General features: G+C 43.0%; 1 protein-coding gene across 3 annotated transcripts in view; it reads left to right on the forward strand.

Moving 5' to 3' along the window:
* The window catches only part of NCAM1 (neural cell adhesion molecule 1), a 465549-nt gene that overhangs the window by 395253 nt on the left and 44961 nt on the right, over positions 1 to 25335 (forward strand). For 2 of the 3 annotated variants that reach the window (XM_006833828.1, XM_006833829.1), the window contains exons 6-13: positions 670 to 787; positions 1216 to 1382; positions 12027 to 12169; positions 19034 to 19063; positions 23135 to 23285; positions 23631 to 23815; positions 24535 to 24631; positions 24898 to 25068. In XM_006833828.1, the coding sequence (XP_006833891.1) occupies positions 670 to 787; positions 1216 to 1382; positions 12027 to 12169; positions 19034 to 19063; positions 23135 to 23285; positions 23631 to 23815; positions 24535 to 24631; positions 24898 to 25068 (1062 nt within the window). The remainder of the gene's footprint in view (positions 1 to 669; positions 788 to 1215; positions 1383 to 12026; positions 12170 to 19033; positions 19064 to 23134; positions 23286 to 23630; positions 23816 to 24534; positions 24632 to 24897; positions 25069 to 25335) is intronic. The other variant, XM_006833830.1, reaches the window with a different exon arrangement.

Genomic DNA, 25335 nt, shown 5'->3' on the forward strand with positions numbered 1-25335 from the left:
CGGAACCGACTCGACGGCACTTAACAACAACAACAAATATATATATATATATATATTTTTTTTTTTTGCCAAACTCTTCCCCCTCTCATTCCTTTGGTTAAAAACAAAACAAAACAGTTTCTGCATAATGTTATTTATGACAATCCCAAAGAAATATCACTCCTTAGTGAGCTGGTGCAGTTCAAGTTGGTTTTAACCATTTAATTTCCAGAAACAGTGATTCCAACCTTTTACCATATTGAGAGAAAAAGGTAAAGTTCTTCCAACCATGATAGTTGTAAGTTTAGAAACTACATGGTGATAATTACTACTATAAATTGAATGCCATTTAACATGAATAGATGCATTATTGGTCTCCTGGTGTGGTGCTGTAGGATCAGCACTGGACTGTGAACCACAAGGTCGGCAGTTCAAACCCACCAGCTACTTCACAACAACAGATTCATCATTAAGGTTTCTAAACTCTTGAAAAACAAAATAATGCATGCTTTGGGGTACAATTGCTTATTTTATTTACAGTTACTATTTTGTGCACACATAAATTCAGATCCCTTATATTAATCTTGTAAGTCCCAGACTCTTGACCCATAAACTGGAATGCCTTGACCTGGGTTACCCTAAAAGTGTCTCTTTCATCACCATTTCTGACAATGTCTTCTTTTCCTCCAGTGCCACCCACTGTCCAGGCCAGGCAGAGCGTAGTGAATGCCACAGCCAACCTGGGACAATCTGTTACCCTGGTGTGCGATGCTGAAGGCTTCCCAGAGCCCACTATGAGCTGGACAAAGTAAGACACAGGCCCAAGCCTTGGACTTTGGACTCAAGGAGAAAGGAGCATCCTGAAGCCCTTTTAGGCCCTATGTTAGCATTTCAGTAGAATGGGTGGGCTTCACCCTAGGTGAAGAACGGATTGTCTTCTGTAAGATCCTCTTGCCTTATGCTTTTAAATCCTTAATTTTCAATCTTGTGGGGGCAGAACCAGAGGATATGACTTGGGAGAATTCTCTGAAGCCTTTGAGGTGGTACAGGTTCCAGCCCTCAGACAGACTCAGATGACTAGATGGAGGAAATAAAGGGTATTTGTCATGTTAGCCTTTTCTGAACATGGAGTCCTTCCATTTGGTTCAGCCTGCATTTTATGGAAATTAGTTAAAAAATAAATGTCTTTTTCTCTGTGGTCAAAATTGTGGCTCTTTTGGTTTCTGCACTCTACAGGGATGGGGAACAGATAGAAGACGAGGAGGATGAGAAGTATATCTTCAGCGACGACAGTTCTGAGCTAACCATCAGGAAGGTGGATAAGAATGATGAGGCTGAGTATGTCTGCATTGCTGAGAACAAGGCCGGCGAGCAGGACGCATCCATCCACCTCAAAGTCTTTGGTAAGGGCAGTAGGGGTCAAGGTCACTGCCCCGGCACATTGCTTTTGCCCTACATGTTCTATCCATCAGTAAGACCCTGTCCACTTTACCTGAGAAATACATTCCAAATGCAATTATATCCTGTCAGCTTCACCACTGAAGGCCTAATCCACTGGCCTTCTAGTACAACTAGAATACCTTCCAGACTCTGTACCATGTCCTATAAGACTAAATATGACTTCACTTCAGCCCTTTTTCTCTGTCTTGACTTTTTCTTCACTTTGTTCTATGTTGAAGCTTTCCAGCCACACAGCTCTTCTTTCTGTCCCTCAGACGCAACAGTCTTGTTTCCTGTCTCAGTAACTTTGCTCCCAGAGTTGCTTCTCCTTAGAATATCTTAGTGCTTCTTCTTCTCCGCATTTATCAGTACCTGAACTTCTACTGTGCATGTATTTATATGGGGTAGCGTTTATCTCCCATCCGCATTAGGAAGTAAGCTCCAACATGGCAGAACTCTAGTCATATTGTACATTGCTTTACCCCTGGTATTCTAAATAGCACCATATGAATTCTGTTGTTATTGTTGTTGTTGTTGTTGTTGTTGTTGTTAAGTGCCATCGAGTTGGTTCCAACTCATAATGACCCTGTGTAGGGTTTCCAAGGAGCGGCTGATGAGTTTGAACTACCAACCTTGTGGTTCAAACCAACCTTACAGTCCTTGGCTCCTGATTCACAGGGACACCATGTATAACACAAAGAAATGGTGCCCTGTCCTGGACCATCCCCATGATTATCTGTGGATCAGACCTTATGCTCCATAGGATATTCATTGACTGACTTTCTGAAGCAGATCTTCAGGCCTTTCTTCCTAGTCTGTCTTAGTCAGGAAGCTCCACTGAAACTGGTAGCATCATATTAGGACACAGAGTAAACACGTGACACGTTGGCCCTGAGGATCAAGGAAATAAATGTATGTTGCTGTTGTTACGTGCTGTTGAGTCAGTTCTGACTCATAGCGACCCTGTATAGAGTTTCTGAAGAGCAGCTGGTGAGTTTGAACCGCCAACCTTGTGGTTCAAACTGACCCTGCAGTCCAGTGCTTATCTTACAGCACCACACCAGACTCTATGCATATAAATTATAACAGTGTTAGTCAAGAGCAGGTGAGTACCTCTATGAGCCTGGCATTGCCAAGGTTAAAAGATGAATAACGTGGAGACTGTTCTCATCTGTAGGTGGACTGACTAATGTAAGTAGCCAATCCTGATATGTTGAGTGGCAGCCCATTGTAATTTGTAGTAACAACAGGGAGAGAAAGTCTCTTGTGCTTCATGACAGAAGTTAGAGAAGTCTTCATACAGTGCTATTCATACGTAGGAGTTCCCTGCACAAACGGGATGGGTGATATTTTGGCAGCTCAGACCCTGAGGCAGGAAAAGCACAGACTGTGACAGTTAGCTTCATGGGCAGAAATGTGCTTCTGTTTCATTCACAGTTGTATTCCCAGCACCTAAAATAGTTCTTGGAGTCCTGGTGTGGCACCGTAGGTTAATGCACTAGACTGCAAAGTCAGTTTGAGCCTCAAGTTCAGCAGTTCAAGCTCACCAGTCACTCTTCAGAGACCCTATGCAGAGTCTCAATGAGTCAGAACTGACTCAACGGTACATAACAACAACAAAATAGTACTTGGTATATAATAGGGGTGGTGGTGGTTATGTGCCGTGGAGTCGGTTCCAACTCATAGCAACCCTGCATAGAATTTCTGAGGCTATAAATCTTAATGGGAGCAGAAAGCCTCATCTTTCTCCTGCGGAACGGCTGGTAGTTTCAAACTGCTGACCTTGAGGGTAGCAGCCGGATTCATAACCACCATGCTACCAGAGCTCCTTTGGCATATATTGTTGTTGTTGTTGAGTGCCGTCCAGTCAATTCCAACCCATTGTGACTGTATAGGATTCCCAAGGAGCAGCAGGTGAGCTTGAACTACCGACCTTGTAGTTCAAACAACTTTGCAGTCTGACGCATTAGCCCACAGCACCACACCAGGACTCCTTGGCATATATAGGTATGTTGTTGTTGTTGTTGTTGTTAAGTGCTGTAGAGTCGGCTCCGATCCATAGCGACCCTGTAAAGGGTTTCCAAGGAGCAGCTGGTGAGCTTGAATGGCAGACCTTGCAGTTCAAACGGGTTTGCAATCTGGCACATTAACCCACAGCGCCACACCAGGACTCCATATATAGGTATGTTCTTGTTGTTAAGTGCCTTCGAGTCGGTATAGATGTTAGTATTTCGGTGGGGGCAGGGTGGCTCAGTGATAGAATTCTCACCTTTCCTGTGGGAGGCCTGGGTTCAAATCCCAGCCAGTGATCTCATGATAAGCCCCACCCACCCTGTCAGTGGAGGCGTCTGTGCTGCTCTGAGGCTGAACAAGGTCAGTGGAATTTGCAGACTAAGTCGAACTAGAAAGGCCTGATATCCACGTGCAAAAACTAGCTAGTGGAATTCCTGTGTGTCACAATGATCTGATGTTCTTCTGATGATGCCAGACCCGGCCACATTTTGTATATGGGGTTGCCCACAAGTCAGGGGCCAACTCTGTGGCAACTAATAACAACAGTGAGTCTTTGACTAACAAAGGTCACACAGCAATCAATTCCCTGTGAATGACGCATAATGCTTGTGGCAGGAGATGTGCCTGCATATATGCCATTATCACTTGTCTTGTGGTCCCTGGTTTTACATCATTGTTCTTTAGGGACTGTTTTGAGACATTATGCACCCCCTCACATAAACTAAATATGATCCTTGTGTTGTTGAATTGAGCATGTATCATGTGCTAAACATATGAGCAGTGATTTCTGTAAATTAGCTAATTTAATCCTCCCCACACACAACCCTGTGAGGTAGATTTAATTACCATCTCCAGTTTACAAATGAGGAAACTGATTAGATGACCTACACCCAAAGTCACACAGTTAGTATGTGGGAGAACCAGAGGTCAAGTCCAGACTGGTGGCTTCAAAGTTCTTCCCTAAGCTAAACAATGCTCGAGACCATCCACAATGTGGTTGTTGTTGTTGAGAAGTGCTGTCCAGTCAGTTCCAACTCATAACGACCCTGTATAGGGTTTCAGAGGAACAACTGGTGAGCTTGAACTGCCGACCTTACAGTTTAGCGGCTTCGCAGTCTGGCGCATTAACTCACAGTGCTACACCAGGACAGTACACAATATCCTACTTTAATCCCTACCTGCTGCACTTGACTGGGAATCACAAAGTCAGCAGTTCAAACCCACGAACTGCTCCTAGGGAAAAAGATGAGACTGACTGCTTCCCTTAAGATTGACAATGTAAGAACCCCTCCGTAACACTTTGAGGTAGAATTGTGTCCATGGTAGTAGGTTTCATTTTGGTTTGGGGTATCTGAACTGTACATGTATAACCAGTAATCACTAATATCTGTGTTCTATACTTTTGTTGTTATTGTTGTTGTGGACCATCAGGGCAATTCCAACTCATAGTGATGCTGTCTGTATAGGGTTTCTGAGAGCAGTTGGTTTTGAACTGCCAACCGTGTGATTCCCAGTCCAGTGCTTATCCTACAGCACTACCATAGAAACCATGGTTCATGTGTAGAAGTACACTTAGCTCGAACTGGGCTTGTCAAGGCTCATCCTGTTTCTATTCTGGGTGTCTGGTGGTGATCACGGCCCCAGGAAGGGAGGTTGGGTACTGAGGCAAAGTTTTGTGGAGGACATGGTAGAGTGAAGAGAATGGGAACCAGCCAGGGGGAGGAGTAACAAGGCAGGGAGCAACATTGGATGGGAGGCGATTCTATGGCAAGACAGGATTTATCTTTCCATCCCTGTCGCTTACCTCATACCTCCTCTTTGCACAAGAGTTCGCACACAAACCATTTCCTTCCCAAGACTGCAGCTGTGAGAATGTACATAGAGGACAGATAGAGGACAGAGAGATGAGACTCCTAGAGATGGAGGTAAGGAAGTCAGACACATAAGGACTCATCCAGCCTAGTCCAGAATGAGAAACCTCCTCTGATATCCTGAGGAGAGTTCCTAGAGCCTTCTGGGAACCTGGTGCCCATATGTGCCCCCGCCACCCCTTCTTCCTCTCCCTCACCTTCTTAGCCTCCTTTCTCGCCTCCTCCATTCAGCTTTCCCCAGTGGTTCAGGAGATGGGAACTAAGGCCAAGGAGCCACGTGGGAACACGTGTATTAGCTAGAGCTTTGTCTTTCTCCTCATCCTTTCTTTTCCTTTAACTTGGCCTTTCTGGCTTGCCATCTGCATCAGCACTAATGGACAAATGGAGCAGGTTCTTCAATGGTAGGAGAATCATCTACAGTGATAAGGCAGGAGAGGATAGAAACCTGTAGCCTAGAAATTAAAGAGCTCAGAACTCCTGTGGCTTCAAGAACTGAGGACATTTAGTATGGAAGGGACATATCTAAATTAGGGACTGCCGTCATTGTACCTAAGTGACATCATTTTTTTTTTTCTCAGAAAGGACATGTTCTAGCATGCATTGCCCTAGTTATCCACTAGAAATTCTTTTTGACTAAGTTGTTGCATCTTGTCTTCCTTTAAATTTGGCAATGAATTTCCACTGCTACTCCCGCTATGGGCCCTTGTGAAGAAGTGTGTTTATCTCCACAGATTCATATTATGTTTGGGCTAATTCACTTGAGATGTCAGGCTGCTGTGGGCTGAGGCATGTCCACCAGTGGACAGAGGGTGTCACTGTCTGACCCCTTGTGAGCTACAGCAGAGGGCCAGCGGGGTCCCACAGGAAAGCGGAAGGCACACCTGATCTATGGCCCGGTAGACTGTTCTGTCTCTTCTTTCAGGGAAGCAGAACCCAGGGCTCTGTTTGGACTTAGGTTGTAGGGACCTGGATTGAGGTGGGATTCGGCAAGACTAAGTGACAGAGTTCAGAGACATAGGTATGCCAGAAAAGACAAGCACATGTGCTTGGAAACCTCATAAGGGCTACTGTCCTTACAGAAGGGCCTATGGGGACAGATGCAGTAGAAGTCTGTGGCACTCAATCCCATGGAGACAAGTGGAGAATTACAACAGTGATGCAAATCCAGGAGCCCACAGTGGAGGTCAGTTAATGTGGAGCAAGTACCAGCAGAAGATGAAACCTTGGGGATCCCTCTAGATGCTGGCAATGTAGAGGGAAGGAGTCTTTTTATAAGTAGGGTGACCCTATGCCCCTATTTGCCCAATAATGCCTGTCATCCCAGTGTAATTATTTATAGAGCACCCCTTTGACTCTCAAGTGTCCCAGTTAAGACCATAAATTATAGGATAATCTATTTATACGAGTGTTCTAAACATTGAGAGGTCGTTTTGACAATAGCTCAGTATCTGAAAGTAGAGAGAGGACTAAGTCATCAGCAAGAAACCTGCCTGATCCCCAACAAAATTAGCCATAGCAATTTTGTTAATATTGTTTTTAACAAGAATATAGTTTTCCTTTCTCTGAAAAGTTGTACAATGCACCCTTTGTAACCATTTAAGAAGCAGAACTGCCAAGGCCAAATATTAATATATGTTACCTGACCCTTGTTTGTCTTCCCCTAATCCTGCGCTACCAGAAAGTAGGGCTGTGGGTCAGGAGCAGGTCCGAAAACACAATCTCCCTTCAAGGTTTCAAAATGCCAGAAATTCAACCTTTCTATGATTTGTCTGCAACCACAACACAACTGTTCAGTTTATTGAATTCAGTTTCTTGGCTGAATGTTATGTTTTAACTTTTCAATCTGGGATTCTAACAAGAAAGAACTACAATTTTGTTTTACCTCTCCAGAACTTTCTGTGCAACAGCTCTTCACATGGGTTGGAGGGCAAGTGCTGCTGAGTTGGTTTCTATTCATGGTGACCTTGTATAGGGTTTCCGAGGAGCAGTTGGTGGGTTTGAACTGCCAACCCTGAGGTTAACATTCCAGTGCTTATCCTACAACGCCACACCAGGACTCACACTTCACACTAACACTATCCAATAAGTGCTGTAATCTCCTTGGAGGCCATATTTATTGAAACTACTACAGTGTCTTCCTATAGGGAAACCTCACTCATGTGGACCCTAAAGATTTGCATTTGTGGTCAGGTTGACCTGATCAGATGCCTCCGTGTACTTGTTACGTGCCATCAAATTCATTACAAACAATAGCAACCCTGTGTCTTCACAGAACAAAAGGCTACCCAGTCCTGTACCTTCCTTAACTGCTGCTTTGTGCCCATTGTTGCAGCCACTGTGTCATTCCATCTCACTAAAGGTCTTCCTCTTTCTCATTGACCTTCTACTTCACCAAACATGATGTCCTCCTCTAGGGACTGGCCCCTTGCGATAACCATGTCCAGAGTACATGAGGCAACGTCTTTCCATCCTCTCATCTAAGGAGTATTCTGGATGTACTTCTAAAACAGATTTGTTCGCTCCTCTGGAAATCCATAGTATTGAATTACAATACTGTAAGTCAACAGGATCAGTTCTTCTTGGATCTGCCTTATTCATTGTACAGCTTTAGCATACATCTGAGGTGAATGAAAATACCATAGCTTCTCAGGTGAACCTTAGTCTTCTAGGTAACATCTTTGCTTTTTAACATTCTAAAGAATATTTCAATATTAATTATTTATAAACACTTTTGAAGAATATTTGCCCAATGCAATGTGTTATTTGATGCTTGTCTGTTAGCCATCAAAACAAGATTTTCTAAGCAGGATGTGCCAAGAAATGTGGAAGACAGCTACCTGGCCAACAAATCCATATTTGTGCCCATTCCAAAGAAAGGTGATCCACCTGAATGTGGAAATCATCAAACAGTATCATTAATAAAGAAAGGTGATCCACCTGAATGTGGAAATCATCAAACAGTATCATTAATATTGCACACACGGAAATTTTTTCCTTAAGATAATTAAAAAATGTTTTCAGCAATACATTGGCAGGGAAGTGGAAAATTCAAGCTGAACTGGGAAGAACATGGAGTGAAGGATATCATTGCCGATGTCAGCTAGATATTTACTGAATGCAGAGAATACCAGAAAGATGTTTACTTCTATTTTCTTGACTCTGAAAAGGCATTTGACTGTGTGGATAATAACAAATTATGGATAAGATCGCAAAGAATAAGAACTCCAGAAAACTAAATTGTGCTCATACACGAAACAGTTGTTTGAACAGAACCAACAGGTACTACGTGGTTTAAAATCAGGAAAGGTGTGTGTCAAGGTTATATTCTGTCACCATACTTATTCAGTCTGTATGCTGAACAAATAATCAAGGAAACTAGATTATATGAAGAGAAATGTGGCTTCAGGATATGAGGAAAATCCATTAACCTTCAATATGTAGTCCTGGTGTGGCGCTGTGTGTTAATGCGCTGGACTGCAAAGTAGGTTTGAACCTCAAGGTCGGCAGTTCAAGCTCACCAGCCACTGCTTGGAAACCTCATACAGGGTTGCTATGGGTCAGAACCAACTTGACAACACTCAACAACAACATACAGATGTTACAACCTTGTTTGCTGGAAGCTAAGAGAACTTTAAATACTTATTGATAAAGATCAAAGACTACAGCTTTCATCCTCAACATAAAGAATATAAAAATCTTCAATCCAGACCAATAAGATCATAATAAGTGGAGAAAATTGAAGTTATCAAGGCTTTTGTTTTACTAGGATCCACAATCAATGCTCATGGAAGTAGCAGTCAAGAAATCAAGCAAGTATTGCTTTGAGCAAATCTGCTACAAAAGTCCTCACTAGTGTTAAAAAACAAAGATGTCTCTTTGAGGACTAAGCTGTGCCTGACCCAAGTCATAATATTTTCAGTTGCCTCATATGTGTGTTAAAGTTGAACAACAAATACACAAGACCGCAGAGGAACTGATACATTTGAATTATAATGTTGGTGAAAAACAGTGATTGTACCATGGACTGCCAGAAGGATAACAAATCTGTGTTGAAAGAAGTACAGCCAGAATACTCCTTAGAAGTAAGCACAAGGATGGTGAGACTTTTATCTCCCATAAGTTGTACATGTTATCAGTAGGAACCAGTCCCTGGAGGAGGACATCATGCTTAGTGAAGTAGAGAGTAGAGAACAAGAGGAAGATCCTCAATTGGATGGATTGACACAGTGGCTGTATCAATGGACTCATACCCAGGAAAGATTGTGAGGACAGTATAGGACTGGGCAGTGTTAAGTTCTGTTGTTGCTATGAGTTGGTACGGACTCCATGGCACCTAACAACCAGATTCAGAGCCCCTAGTTAGTGCATACGGTTAATATGTTCATTTGCTAGCCAAAATGTTAGAGGTTGGAGTGTCTCCTTCTCTCCTGTGGCACCTTGGAAGAGAGGCCTTGGCAATGTTTTTATGAAAAATGAGCGATCGAAACCCCTATGGAGCACAGTTCTCCTCTTACATACATGGATTACTATAAATCAGAGTCAACTTGAGAGCAACCTGCTTTTAGGACAGATCCGCTTTAAGAGAATATTTGAATTGTCTAAGTGCTATTATGTAGAAGCAGATATTTGCTACCAAAAAAAATAAATGTATAGTGTTATCATTATGTTCTGTTTACTAAAACAAAGTTTAGGCTCTCAACGTGGAAGATGTATACAGGCAATAGCTAATTATCCTACTTGGGTTTACTGTGTGAATTCAAATATAACAGAAATACGTTCTTTTGGAAACTCTGTATAATTCTAATGTTTGTTTGTTTGTTTGTTTATCGAATCCAGCCTTTCTCTCTTTTAGTCAAATAAGTTACGTTTGTGCAGTGCCATCTTTTTTCCTTCTATGGAAGGTTCAGCCATTTCAGAGTATAATTGTTTTAAATTGGGAAAATTCAATTTTCTCTAATGTTTTAGCATTTAACTCAGCTTTTGAATGCATGTGTTTTCTTACATTACCCAAAACATTTGGAAAATGAACTCATCTCAACTTGTCTCCTGCCTACCCCCAACCCCACCCGACAGCCCCAACCAGTAACTTGTCTGATTTCGTTACTTGACTTCCTGCTGACACCATTCTCCTAGTCATTAAGAACCTTAGTGTCATTTGGACTCCTTCTCATTCTTTTGACTCTTCCCATCTTGACTTGCCCTCTGTTCCTTTGCCACTTCCTGTGAAACCTTCCGTCAGCATCTCTCTTAAAGATGTCCCTTTCTTCTGCTCTACCCTGAAATGACCTAGTTCAGGACAGAATTACATCACATCTGGGCCATGGCCAGAGCTTCCAAATCAACTTTCTCACCTCAAGACTTTTGCCATTCTAATCATTCAGATTTTTTCCTAGATTAACCTTCTTGAAATTCCATTGAACACATTCTGCTATCAAAAACTGTCAGGGAGCCTCTATCCAAAACCAAAACATAACCCAAATCCGCTGCCATCAAGTCAACTCTAGACTCCTAACAAACTTGTATAAGACAGAGTAGACCTGTTTCTCAGGGTTTCCAAGACTAAATCTTTTTTAAGTTTTCATTGTGAATTGGGTGATAGTTTACATGGGAGAACATCAGCTTTGCATTCATCCTATCGTATTTTGTTTCATTGCAATGATTACAATCCCTTCCATGCATCATCATTCAACAGCATTTGCTTCCATTATCTCTGCTTGTGTGTGTGTGTTGGGGGAAGGGGAGCCGGGTTGTGTGGATGTACACAGAAGCACTCAGGAATATACAGCCAATTAAAGAACTAAAGGGCACACCCACAATCCTGCACCCCAGCCATCAGCACACAGCCCCTCTCCCTCCCTGAGTCCCAAGACTAAATCTTAACTGAAGTAGAGAGCCTCATCTTTCTCTTATGGAGCGGCTAGTGGGTGTGAACCACTGACCTTGCATTTAGCATCACAATGCTTAACCCACAGCCCTACCAGACCTCCTTTTGGCCATTAGATAAAATTCAACCCAGCACTTTAACCAGGTGACCAAAACTCTCCATGCCAGGTCCGACATCTTCTCCGTCTGCTTTGATGACTGAGCACTCAGCTCAATGCCAGTTTTTCTTCCACAACCTTCCCTTAAAAAGGTTCTTGATTCTTGGATTTCACTCAAGCTGTTTTCAGCACTTGGGATAGCTCCATCTCCACCCCTAAAGATCTACCAAACACCTCATTGCTGAATCCCAGCTCTGTCTCCTCCGGAAGGCTCCAGCCAGGAAAGCATTCTTCCCCTGCTGAATGTCAGAGGAATGTAGGAGATGGGTTTTATTGGACTCATTTCTGTGTTGTCATATGCCTACTTCTTTGTGAGCTGCCTGAAGTTCAGCTTTGTATCTCTGTCAACACCTAAACTAGGGTCTTGTGCTTTGTAAATGTAGTCACCAGGTGGTGGGAAATATTCACCTACTTGGCTGTTGGAGCGTGTTTGAAAGCCCACCTAGAGGACCTTTGGAAGAAAAAGGTAGAGATCTGCTTCCAAAAAGCCAACCATTGAAAACCCTATGAAGCACAGTCCTACTCTGGCATACATGGGAGCTTCATGAGACCGAGTTGACTCTGGGGTAACTAGTGTGATTTACTTAGTAATTAGACTCTGTTGAGTTGGCTGTGTGTCGTAACTGAAATCCAGAAAGGGAGAAAAATCAGAAAAACTCACAGAAATGTTTTATCTTTTCAGCAAAACCCAAAATCACTTATGTAGAGAACCAGACTGCCATGGAACTGGAAGAACAGGTTACGCTAACATGTGAAGCCTCGGGAGACCCCATCCCCTCTATCACCTGGAGAACTTCCACCCGAAACATCAGCAGTGAAGAAAAGGTATAACATTGTCCAAGAGTTTTCAGGGCCCAGGAATGCAGACTTGACACAGTTTGGGTCTGCCCCAGGTCCCGTCATCGTTGGTGAGCCGAAAGGTGGGGTGTGGCCATCAGAGGCCATAGCCTAGTCCTGTGGCCTCCCTCCCCCTTCCTGTCCAGATGTGGCCTGCTTAGCATTCCCTTGCAATGGAATGGACACAGTTCCTTACATAGACTTGCAGGGGTGTGATGTTAGTAGATGTGGTCAAGCTAGGTGTTCTGGGGAGGAAGGGAGGAGTGATGTCCAACTCCAGGGTTATGGAGCTAAGAGGACCAAGAAGTCAAGGCTCTGGTATGCCTGGTGATACTATCATCATCTCAGGAAACCCAAGGAAATGCCTCCCAGAAATCACAAGGATAAAGCTGAGCCTATTGATTCTTCTCCTATGTTCTGTATACTCATGCTATAAACATGCCCTATATGCACAAAGCTTGGTTGCCTTTGTGTCTGCCTGTATTTTTAGTCACATATGGATATCATTTTGTTCTAAAGGCAAAAATAATTAGCAGTTTTTAAGTGCTAGTCATTACACCCAAGTTCTGTAACATATTCAGTAAGGGTTTAAGAACATGGTAGCAACCTTTCTGGTACACTAAAATGATTGGGAAGATTTAATGCTAGTGATTTAGGCCACTGGAAAGCTATTGTTGACATTGGATAAAAATGAGGTGACCCCCCACTTATGTAGCCCTTTATTGTTAAGTGGGCCAAAAGCAGGACGAGGAAGAAACTTGGTTTTAAACCAACTGAACCCTCTTCTGGCAGTTCTCCGACTTCATCTCATGTATCCTATAGTAATGGACTTTGTGTGAGTTGGCAAAAGCTTTGCCACCTATGCCAGTAGTAATGGATTTTACCAGTTGTAATGGATTGCTTATTGATCAGAATGTCAAAAACGATAGATCTTCACTCTTCTTGCCTAAAGAAAATCTCTACAGAGGGTAAATGCAAATCAAGGGATAGCCTGAAGGTAGCAGAGACAAATTTGGGGTTTGCATTTGAGCAACTGATTTTTCTGACTTTTGTCTCACTACCAGACACAAAATTAAATGGAAGGGAACAGAAAACTGATATCCTTAATAGCTAGTTATTAATTGTTGCAAGTTTTACCTCCATAGTTGAATTCAACTTAACAACAACATTAAAAAAAGCCAACTCAGGAACTGCTAAATATTTTTGGAACTCACATATGCTGTTTGATATTGTGGAAATCAACTCTTTTAAGAAATGCAGTGTTTCTCTGGATAATTTATTTATCAGCATTAGAATTAAAGCCCCAGCTAAGATTTCAGCTCCCATTGTGTGTGTTTTGTGAATTGAATGTACATTTCAGGGCTTAAATCACAGAGCCTGAGCCGTAGTGGATATTTCTGTGTCAGATTTGGGGTAGATTTGTCCTCCAGAATGGTCAAGCCTGTGTATATCCTTGACCTCCAGTGAAGCACAGAAATAGTATCTAGCTCAGATGAATGACATATTTACCTTCTGTATCTTTTCTAGCAATAGCTCAACTGCCAAACTAGACTAGAAAGGTTATCAAGATTTGTGCCTACCTTGGTTCTTTCACAGTTTGGCACTTCTGTCTTGTATCTGTGAATTCATTTTTACAGAAGTTGAATGGATAACCAGACATTAAAACACATTCAGGTGTTCCTGGGTGGCGCAAATGGTTAAACACTTGACTACTGGCCAAACGGTTGGCTGTTCGAAGACACCCAGAGGCAACTTAGAAGAAAGATTTGGCAATCTGCTTCTGAAAGGTCGCAGCCTTGAAAACTTCATGGAGCTGTTCTGCTGGCCATGAGTCAAAATAGATTCCATGGCAACTAGGAATAACAATCAATCAGACTTACCAGCCGCTCCTCGGAAACCCTACGCAGGGGTCGCTATGAGTGGGAACTGACTCCATGGCACATAACAACAATGACTAAACAAATATTATGAGACTGCAGGTTCAGCAGAAACTGTCTCAAGCATAGTAGGGATTTTTTCTTTCTTTCTTTTTCTTTTTTAAATAGTTTAGCTGTCAGTTCAGATCATCTCGTAATCTAAGATAGTTTTGTAAACCCAGCTCCATTGATTGTGTCGTGGCTTCTTTTGACTAACAACTGTCTTTAAATTCACTTTAAGTGACATTTCTGGAACATGACTGAATTGGTGTTAGAACAAGTCCTCCAAGTCAACCAGTAGTGTTCCGTCAGATTGCTAACTTATTTGCCTAAATGAAACCCTGTATAAGGAAAGCTACCATTCCTATTAACTAGACATTGATGCCCTGTGGTGACGCTGTGGAATAAAGCACTGGACCACAAGGTTAGTTTGAACCACAGGGTCGGTGGTTCAAACTCACTAGCCACTTCCTGGAAGTCTTATTCAAAGACGCTATGAATCAGAACTGACTCGACAACACTTAGTAACAACAACATCAGAAGCAGGATAGCTTTTTTATACCGTGGATCGCTAATAACAATATGGTCCATCAGTGAGCAAATTGGACTCCAAATAAAAAAATTCACTTTTACGTTGGCAGCTTTTCCTCATGTTTGAGCCATCAGCATTATATATAATTAGGCACCAAGGTTACTAAGGTAACTAAATTGTGAGAGTAGAAAAAAATACTTCTTTTTAAAATCACAATGATACACTAAGCAAATGAGAAGACACCATTTTATCTAATCTGTAAGATAAAGAAGCTTCCGGAGAATTGGATCACATGAAATTCTGGAATCATAAAAGGTTGGAAGGCACCTAGGATGTTCTCTTCATCTTACCTGGAACCTGTTTCAAGAATCCCTACCAAAAGGCCAGTCAGTCCCTGCCTGAGTTTGATAGTGTTCGTCCTTCACAGAGCAGTCGGCTAACAGGAAGGGTCATAAATGTCTCCTTCCTTGCCCCTTGCCTTTCTCAGCCCTTCCCACCTTTGCCCTTCAGCCTTTTCTATGAGACCTAAGACATCTGAAAGTAACTATTTAGATTCTCTACTCTTTTCCCTTTAACATACCCAGTTCCTTTCGCTGTTTCCTACATGTTTGTGGTTCCGACTAGACAACTCCAGTTCATTAGTGTTACCCTAAACTTTTGTGGTGCCCAGAAGTCCAGACACAGTCTAGCCAACACCATGCATTGGTCATTGTCAATGGGGTTATTGTCTCCCTTGATCTGGACACTATACTGGGTAAAAGTTGCATTAGCCCTTTAGCAGGCTCCCTAGTCTGTTGCCTCATGTTGAACTTATGGCCAATTAAGCTGATCAGCTCTTTCTTTACAGGAACTGTATTTAAGCCATCTAGTCCTAGCCTATTCTATGCAATTGATATCATCACCAGTAATTATGAATTTTAAATTTATTTTTGTTAAAAATGTCTTCTTGGTTGTTGCAGTCCAGTGTCACTCAATTCATCATATTATGATTTGGGATGAATCTTCCTTGTGTGGGAATGTCCTATGCATTGCAAGATATTTAGCATCAACTGGCTCCCTTCCCATTAAATGCCAGTAGCCACGTCCAATCATTGTGATTACAACAACAACAACAAAAAAAACACATTTACAAACAGCCCCTGGGTTGAGAACCACTGTTTTCAACCATCTTTCTAACCAGTTAGGATTGGCTTTCATCAGAACTGTCCTTTGTCTATTAGAAGTCTTTGTCTAGGACATTTCAAGTCATGTGGGCCCCTCTGTTTTCATGTATATTGAACAGTCCATGGCAATCCTAGCAGCAAGAAGAAAATCTAAAGTTAGCCACCAGGTAGCCCATTGTTATTTGTCATCCAACGTTTGCATTAGCTGTTGCTTCCAACCTTGTATGAAAAATTGCTTGAAATATATTTGTCAAGGTCATTGATTAAACTGTTGATTGGGCCAAGGTCAAGTCCAGAGCTCGTAGAATGGCACAGGGTGTCTCTCTAGTCAGTGACGGAGTATCTATTGCCTTGGTGCTCCTAATGATTTGATGACTTTGTGGAAGGCTCAATGATTCCTTTAATAAAGTTAGTTATAATAAAAGCTAATTAAGCCCACACTGTCTTTTGTTTCATGGCTTAGTTGGGTCTAGTATTACTATGCTTAAAAGAAGAAAGGAGAAAAGGCTCTCAGCCATAGACACATACTTAGTGACTTCCTAATGGAATACCAGATATTCTTCTTCATTACAAATAAAAACGAATGAAAGAAAAATAGAAGCAAACAAACAAACAAACAAACAAAAACGGTACGATGAGCCTGAATGTAGCACCCTATCTTTGATCATGTGTCTGAGTTGAGTCCAGTCACTTGTTTGAGATTGTTATCAGTTTGTTCAGTCAGCTTCCGCTAGTTGAGCTGAGTTAGCTTAAATGATAACAATGAGACAAGGTCTGGTGTGGCACTGTAGAATAAGCCACTGGACCACAAACAAGGTCATTTGGATCACAGTGGTTCTAACTCACCAGCTGCTTCTCAGAAACCCTATACAAGGTTGCTATAAGTCGGAACCAACTTGAGGACACTTGACAACAACAACAACAACAGACTTAAGTCAGATCATCTGTATCCTTGAGATCATTAGGGTAGATCAGTTGTCTGAAAAATGTTTCATGAAGCTATAGTCACTATTTTGTTGACAAAAAAATATTTGTCCATCATACCGAGTCGGTTTGATCCTGTACGTGGATATCACAATGATACTGTAGATTAGCAGAAAGTTTGTACATCCACATCTTTGTCACTGTTCATCATCCCCAGATTCATTTTAAATGTTGCCAGGTATTTGAGTGAGTGGTGGTAAGTTCCATGTAGCATTTACACTTTCAGTGAGTGAAACTCACAGATCAAAGACTCCTGGCGGTCTGTGCACTGTGGCCTTGGACAAACAAAACCACTGTGTGCTTACTTGACCATCTCAGCACCTTTGAAATGGCTGATCAAGAAAAGCTTTCACGATTAAGGAAATGGAGAAGGGCAATGCTGAGATCAAAAGAGCCAGACAAGACAATGAAAAACATTTCAAGAACTTTGAACTTGGCTTGACCAGAGATTCTATAAATAATACATCCTTAAATTCTAGATTTTCTAGGAACTAGAGCTTCCTATTCACCAGGAAAAGATCTTAGTTCAAGACAAACTCCATACCCTGTTTTTTTAAACATTGGGAAAACTGATAGTGTTAAAGAATCAGAGTCAGTTTTAGCCACAGGGAGTGAGCTAGGAATGTTTAGGATAAATATAAGGATACTCAAGTTTATAGACGTGTTCTTACAAACTTATGGGTAAGACACTAACATATGTTAACATCCAAAGAACCTAGAACTGATTCCTTTTGGAGTATTACTAATCACAGGTGTGGCACTGTGGGATAATGCACTGGACCACAAGGTCGGCGGTTCAAACTCACCAGCTGCTCCTTGGAAACCCTATACAGGGTCGCTACAAGTCAGAACAGACTTGAGGGCACTCAACAACAACAATGTCAGGTTCAAGTGGCCACACCTTCACCAAATTTTCAGGTTCAGATATAGGTAGCGAGTGGAGCTGTTAGAAGCATTGTGAATACTAGGAACCATCGATTCTAAAAGCCACAAAATCAGAGGGCAAAAAGCATTGGGATTTACAGAAGGAATATCAGACTTGAAAACAAACAACTGCCTATGCTAAAGACCCTCGAGAAAAGGTCTTATTAAATGCAGCCCTGGCATGTGACAGACAAGCTTCTAAGTGATGTGAAGTTGGCAGTCACATTTGACATGTTGGCCCAGTGTTACTTTGGCCTTTGCATGTTTTTCTTTTCTCATTGTCTTCGTTATCCCAATGTCATGTGACATAACACAGCATTTCACCCTCATCTCACACAAAAGTGCCTTGCATTCATTAAATGTTGACCAACTCATTAACATTCCCATGATTGCATTGCTGTGTTCCCTGCATCTTTTTTGTCCCTTTTTCATCTGAATATCAGGGACAATCCGGCCGTCTTGCCTCCTCACATAAACAACCATGTGGTATGATGTTTTCAACTCCCAGCATGAAAACAGGAAAACTCTAAACAAAGTAAATTCCCAACTTTCAGATAACTAACAGTTATGGAGGTGGGTAGGAAAATGCCCTGAATCTTTTATGCTTTTGTGTTGGCTCCCTCCTTTGTGAATGCCATGTTTGATGAAGATGATACCCAAAAGACTCTGCATGCCATCTGAGCGGCCCTCTGCCTTTCAGAACTGCTCAGCATTGGTATCCCCAACACTCCTTCACCCATAGTCTCAACAGTGTGTTCTTCTCATTCTTAATATGCCTCTCTGCTCCTCGCTTCCTTTTATTTTCAAAAAAATTTAGCTGATTTTTAACAGAATGCATGCATGCAAAAAGTGAGCAAATGCATGAGCAAATCAAATGGCATTAGTATATCTGTGATAAGCTGTCTAATAAAGTCCAAAGGAAGAAACCTAAGTATCTCTAGATTATGGGGTGAGAAAAAGTAGTGCCACCCAACTCATGAGGAATATTTAACACATTTTGCAACAGAAGTAATTTACTCTGTCTGCTAAGACTTCCTCCCAGCACCCTCCATATATGTCTACCAAAGATCAGGAAGTCTCTACCTTGGCATTATACATCTTAATGTGCATAAGGAAAAAGAAAACAAAAACAAAGCGAAAAGCTGGACATAGAACTGAATCTTAAATGATATTGGGTAATAAACACACCATTGAAAGTGGGCCTTGGAAAAAGTTCTGAATTCAAAAGAAACTGCATGTGCCCAGGATGCACTGTGATACTTCAGTTCTCTAAAGCGACATGTTGTAAACTTTGACTGCTTTCTTGTTGTGTTTTATATCTTGTTCTCTCCAGGCTTCGTGGACTCGACCAGAGAAGCAAGAGGTATAGCTTACCTGACCACTAGCCAGTTTTTAGTTTTGAAAACACTACAGTTTAACTCGCCATTACAGTTGAATAACCAGACATGCTAAACTAATTAGTCATTTAGTTGGATTAAAGAATAGGTCAATAGTGGTAGCCATTACTTAGCAATAGTGCCATTTTAGGATGAGCAAGCAAGCTGTGTTGGGAATGGATGAACAAATCCTTATTATTTCCTAAAACTGGATCTTATTCTGTTGCTGGTGCTGGTAAAATCATACCCAGGTAATTATCCTTATAAAAATCAATTGCCCCAACTCCCAGGCCAGGCGTTTGGAAATAATGAAATTTTTTTCTTTTTTTTTTTTTTTTTCTTTTCTTACTATCACCTATTTGATGTGGCTTTGGATTATAAAGTCACAGAATCACTGAACTAAAAGCCCACTCAGCCCTTTTTTTTCCAGCTCAACTCATCTTGTTGCTCGCCTGTTTTATAATGATTGGTCTTGGTAAAGGATTACATCGCATTTCATCTCCAAAGCAATGCAAATGACATCTCTCATGGGTTTTCCCAAATTGCTAAACACATCTATGTTAACTTTTAGACAGCAATAAATTTATGAGGTTAGAATGATTGGTCACAAATGATTTTACATGTTTTCAAAGTCAGAAAAACCCTCTGAAATTTCTCTTACGACTTGCTTCTGTTTGGGTGACATGGGACTTAGTTTGAAAATGGATGCTAAATATTCATCTTCAGGTTTTAATCGCTACGCCCCAAGGACCCGCTTCTGATCATGCCTGGCATATTTTCCCCTGATTTATGCAATTAAGTGACATAGAATGAAATGAAAGCCAGTGTTCTTTAAATTAGAAGCAAGGATCGAATCTGTGAATACGGTTTGAAAGAGTAGCCCTTGTCCATTTTTCCAGATGGAACTTTTGATATTATAGGACCTTAAATGCAGACTGTGGAGACCCTGTAAATTCTGTATTTTAAATAGGTAGCTTTAGCCTTAAGAGTCTTTCAAGATAGATTATTATTCAGAACACATAACTCATGTGTTCAGGTCATAGGTATAAATATTTAATGCTGTTTAATATTTAAGAGTTGACTGCCTGTCCCCAGGCACTGACATTTGTTTCTGCACATGAACACGCTGCCATCGTCGAATTGACTTCATTATAAGCTTCCTTTGTATCATACCTTCCTTGATGTCATAGGCATTACCATTGGGTGCACATCCTGTCTCAAACACTTCCCTCCTATGGTACAAGAATCACCTCTTGCTGTCAGAGACTGGATGTTTTATTGCGTGAAAGTCATAGACCCATTGGCATTGGGGAAGAGAGAGGAGAAGAGTTCATTATCAGCTACTCTTGAGTAGCTACAGATCTCATTTTGTTTGGTCCTGTACATCTTCCCTTGTCATTCTGAGTTAGACCTGGGTAGAGGAGGAGCAGAGATTTATCAGGGATCATGTGAAGAGAATTAGTATAAGTAAAAGTAATATGTGTACTTCCAAAAGAACAGATACCTCACTCCATTTTCCAGAAGGATCCTAAGAATTTTACTCTGGACCTAGTTGAGTTTCAAGTAGGCAACTCCCCTGGGACTCAGAAGTCCCTTTCCCTCCTATTTTGTCTCATTCAGATAAGTTCCCAAAAAGGCTTGGGTTATAGCCAATTCCACTCTGTAAGCCCTCCAAAGCCTTAGTTCTTTTACCTGGAATAAGGGAGACAAAACGTTTGAACAACAAGAAGAATTATAATTACCCTTCATACTTCTGAGAAAAATAGGATCTTGCCATCATCTTTTCATTCTTGCCTAGAGCACATCTGTTCCCTCTGCCATAGGCTGGACCATCAGTGTGAATTGTGGTCTTGGAGATGTGTAGGGGCTCTCCCTGACATTGTCTTGGTGCCAAAGTGAAACATCTCAGATGGAAACACTCCAGCTGCACTGGAGTTTATCTGCATCCCTTGGAGGGAGAACTGAAGGCATCTAGCAGATAATCCCATTGTCAGTCCCTTTGTGAGCCTGCAAAATCAGAGTTCTCTAGAGGACTCTGTCTATTGGTCTGTTGACACCATTAAATGCGAGACATGCCCATGTAGAGACATTTTGGAGAAGAAAAGATGAGGTAGAAAAAAGAATGTATAGCTCTCATGCAACCATTACCTGAGCGCCCTTGAACCACTTTCTTTCTAGATTATCTTAATTAAGACTGCTTCATCTCCAGCTTTGTTCTTGTTCGCTCAGGCTCTACTCAGCCTAAGGGACTTTTTTTTTGCTTCAATGTCCTTTCCTTAAGGAAATGTTCTCTTGACTTCCTAAAGATTCTGGTCAGTTTTTTATGTTTGCATATGGCAACCCCCAGACAAGTCCCACCCGTGTCACAAAGAATCGTAGTTCAGTCACTGGTTGGTATCACCAAGTGTTTTCACCAAGATGACCAGAAAGGCCACAGGGATCTTGAAATCCTCTCTGCCTTTATTCCTTTAAGCAACTAGGCATGACAGCTGGTCAGGTCAGCTCATTAAACATACCTGCAATGCCTTCACACTGTTGGTAGATTGATGGTCAAGATTTTGCATGACAATGAAAATCACCACTGGGATCTATCAAAAGAGCCCTGCCCGCTCACAAGAAAAGGAGTCCTGGAATGAATCTAGTGTCTTCAACACACTGGATGTCTCAAGATTTTCTAACGAAGTGTCCCACAAGAGACGATCTGTTGTCATCTCTTGTTGAGATGTGGCTTTTCATGGCATGCATCTTTGCAACCACCAGCCTCTCATTGCCTGTTGGGAGCTGAAAGCCACAGGCATTAGGGCATCCTTCTCAGAGAGGAGAGGCAGTGGCAACAGTTGATGCTAATGGCTTGGCTTGGCTTTTGTCTTCTTTCAAGTGACTGGGTTCCCGCTTCCAGATGTGAAATGGGATGAGGTTTAAGTGAACTGTATCCTATCCGTCAGTCACAGTAAGAAAGGACATCTTGCAATAGGTCTGTTGATACTGCGATGAAAAGTCAACGGTGCTTTGCTTTTGAGCTTCCCACACTGGCTGCTATATGGCGTTGAACTTCTGGTTCATCAAAAGAACCCCAAGTCAAGTATTCTTTTACTCATGAAAGGCTCAATCCTGTGAGGTGGCAGATGCTGTATCCCGAGCACCCTCCTGCTATCGCTACAGAATAATGTACGCTAGAGATTAGAGGGTGGCCAGCCCACAAGGAGCAGAACCCTTCATATTACCACCTTTTATTAACTGGACTTAGGCCACACGTCCAGACTTTTCCTGATTCTCAAGACACTTTACATAGTGTCAAGGGAGTTAAAAAACACACATGGAAATATTCCATGTGTCCATCGCTCAGAGGTCCTTTTGTAATTCCAGAGACTTGGGAAGCCAATTTTAGGATCGATGACTAGCTAATGGTGCTGACTATGGTGTCAAGAACCCCACATCGGTATGGGACGCTCTGTCTGTCTGTTCTTGGGGAAGGGACCCAGTTATCCTCACTCCCAGCCCAACAATCCCTAAGCTGAGTTGCTTGACTCTTTTGAATGGAATCATTTACCTTTTATGAATGCAGGAAGGAGAGGCATCTGCAGAAATAGGGATTTCTTGCATAATGTCTTACATTTGAGCACATTCAAGTTTCCCATTACATGTGCATGCATTGCAGAATGGGCAGATGGACAGGCTGTTGGAAAGAAAGAATGGGAAATGCAGGTTTCTCAGAATCTCATGAGGGAAGGCTGCCGCCACCGCTGCTGCTGCTGCTGGAATATATGTTGCCTGGGGCTTCTGCTGCCATTTTAGGACACCCAAACAGAGTTGTCTTGGGGACTTTGTCCATCCTTGCCCCCAGCCAACCTTGGCACATTAGTTAGGCTGCTTGACATATTCAGAGTTTCCATGGTGATCCCCAGAGATGCCCTCATTAAGTAGTACCTAAAGATTTAGATGTTGGTACCGAGAGGAGAGAGGACGTGAGACTGAACAAACAGCCCCACCCCTCCCTTAGTCACTGTCGCCATCCTCTGTGCCTCAGGCTCTGACGAGTTCCCCTTCCCTCCTGGCAGACCCTGGATGGGCACATGGTGGTACGCAGCCATGCCCGCGTGTCTTCCCTGACTCTGAAAAGCATCCAGTACACAGACGCTGGAGAGTACATCTGCACCGCCAGCAACACCATCGGGCAGGATTCTCAATCCATGTATCTTGAAGTGCAATGTGAGAAGTAACCGGGGGGAAAACTCAGGGAAGGGAGGGTAATGCAGGATCTAGGTGAGCGTGAAAAGGAGCAGCTAGCACCCTGCACTCTGAGCTCTGGTCAAGGCCCCGGGGTGACTGGCCCTAGGTCTTGTCCCCAAACCCACCCTCGCATCTTCCCCATGCTCTTCCCAAGCCTGCCTGGCCCCGCATCTCCCCACGCAGTCCCTGTGCGGAGGAACACTGTAACAGTGCTCACCTCTAGCTGTGATGAGGCACAGACTCTGCTTTGCGACACAGGAAACAGGATATGTGGGGCTCCACGACCTTGGTGGTCACCCTGAGAGTCATTTTCACTCATTGCAGATGCCCCCAAGCTACAGGGCCCTGTGGCTGTGTACACATGGGAGGGGAACCAGGTAAACATCACCTGTGAGGTATTCGCCTATCCCAGTGCCACGATCTCATGGTTCCGAGATGGTCAGCTGCTACCGAGCTCCAACTACAGCAATATCAAGATCTACAACACGCCCTCTGCCAGCTATCTAGAGGTGAGTGGTGGGGCGGGTAGGGCAGGTGGAGAAGGTGTACTTGCACTATAGGTGGGCTCCTGTGTACAGCCATTGTTTGTCCGGCACATTCTGGGGAGCCATGGCTAAAGAAGAGCCTGAGACTCATCCCGGGCGGCCTTTCTCTGCTGCACTGATTGACTCCTTGGGGCTGGATCTATGAGCCCCTGTTCTAGTCTCCCGTCCTGTATAAATCTGGGCTGGAATCTAAGATGCATGCTTTACTAGTTCAGCCTCTAAGAGGCACAGTGTTACTAACTGAAAGGTTGGATGTTTGAATTCACCCAGAGATGTCTCAAAAGAAAGGTCTGGCGATCTATTTCTGAAAATCCAGACATTAAAAACGCTATAGATCACAGTTCTACTCTGACAGACGTGGGGCTGCCATGATGAGAAATTGACCTGACAGTAACTGTTTACTCTTTACTGTTGTTGTTGTTATATGCCATGGAGTCAGTTCCGACTCGTAGCGACCCTGCACAGGGTTTCCGAGGCTGGAATCTTCACGGGAACAGAAAGCCTCATCTTTCTCCCGCGGAACAGCTGGTAGTTTCGAACTGCTGACCGTGACATTAGCAGCCAGATTTGTAACCACTGCGCTACCAGAGCTCCTTACTCTTTACTAAGTTAACATAGATAAGGATCTGCGTGCATGGCCATCCCAGGGGACACTTCTTACCCAAGAGCTCCTCCTTCTAAAGGTGACCCCAGACTCTGAAAATGACTTTGGAAACTACAACTGCACTGCAGTGAACCGCATTGGGCAGGAGTCCTTGGAATTCATCCTTGTTCAAGCAGGTAAGCACCCCTTAGAGCGACTGCCACACCTAGCCAGCCCACTATTCAGGGTTTGGTGACGTTAGAACTGTGGGGAGCCATTAGAGGCCCTGGGATCTGGATATGGGGCAGGTTGGGAGAGAATCACATAGCACAATGGGTTAGGAGGACAGGATACAGGATTCTCAAAAGTGAACAGCAATGAGACAGATATGCTTCGCAGTTGGGAGTTTTGGTGTTAGGCCAAATGGGGCTCATGTGGGTCTCCATATCTGCCTTCCCCACAGACACCCCATCCTCACCATCCATCGACCAGGTGGAGCCATACTCTAGCACAGCCCAGGTGCAGTTTGATGAGCCGGAGGCCACAGGTGGAGTGCCCATTCTCAAGTACAAGGCTGAGTGGCGAGCAGTGGGTGAGGAAGCTTGGCATTCCAAGTGGTATGATGCCAAAGAAGGTAAGTCGGAAAGGGGCACTGGATCCTTTAGAATCATGACTGCCTCATTCACCAGTGTAGGGGTAAACTCACCCTTAGCATGCACCAGATCCTGGCTGCCTGTGTGGGTAGAGTGGCACACACACACCACTCTCACGTACTGGAGGATGCCTGGGGTCACCACACCACCTGGAACACAGTTACTATCCCTGTAGAAATAGGTCAGAGCCACATCTCTATGTAGAGTGGGGCTTCTGCCCCCTGGTGGGTCTTGTGTCTCTGCCAGAA

The sequence above is a fragment of the Chrysochloris asiatica genome, unplaced genomic scaffold, assembly GCF_000296735.1.
Source record: "Chrysochloris asiatica unplaced genomic scaffold, ChrAsi1.0 scaffold00008, whole genome shotgun sequence".
NCBI lineage: Eukaryota > Metazoa > Chordata > Mammalia > Afrosoricida > Chrysochloridae > Chrysochloris > Chrysochloris asiatica.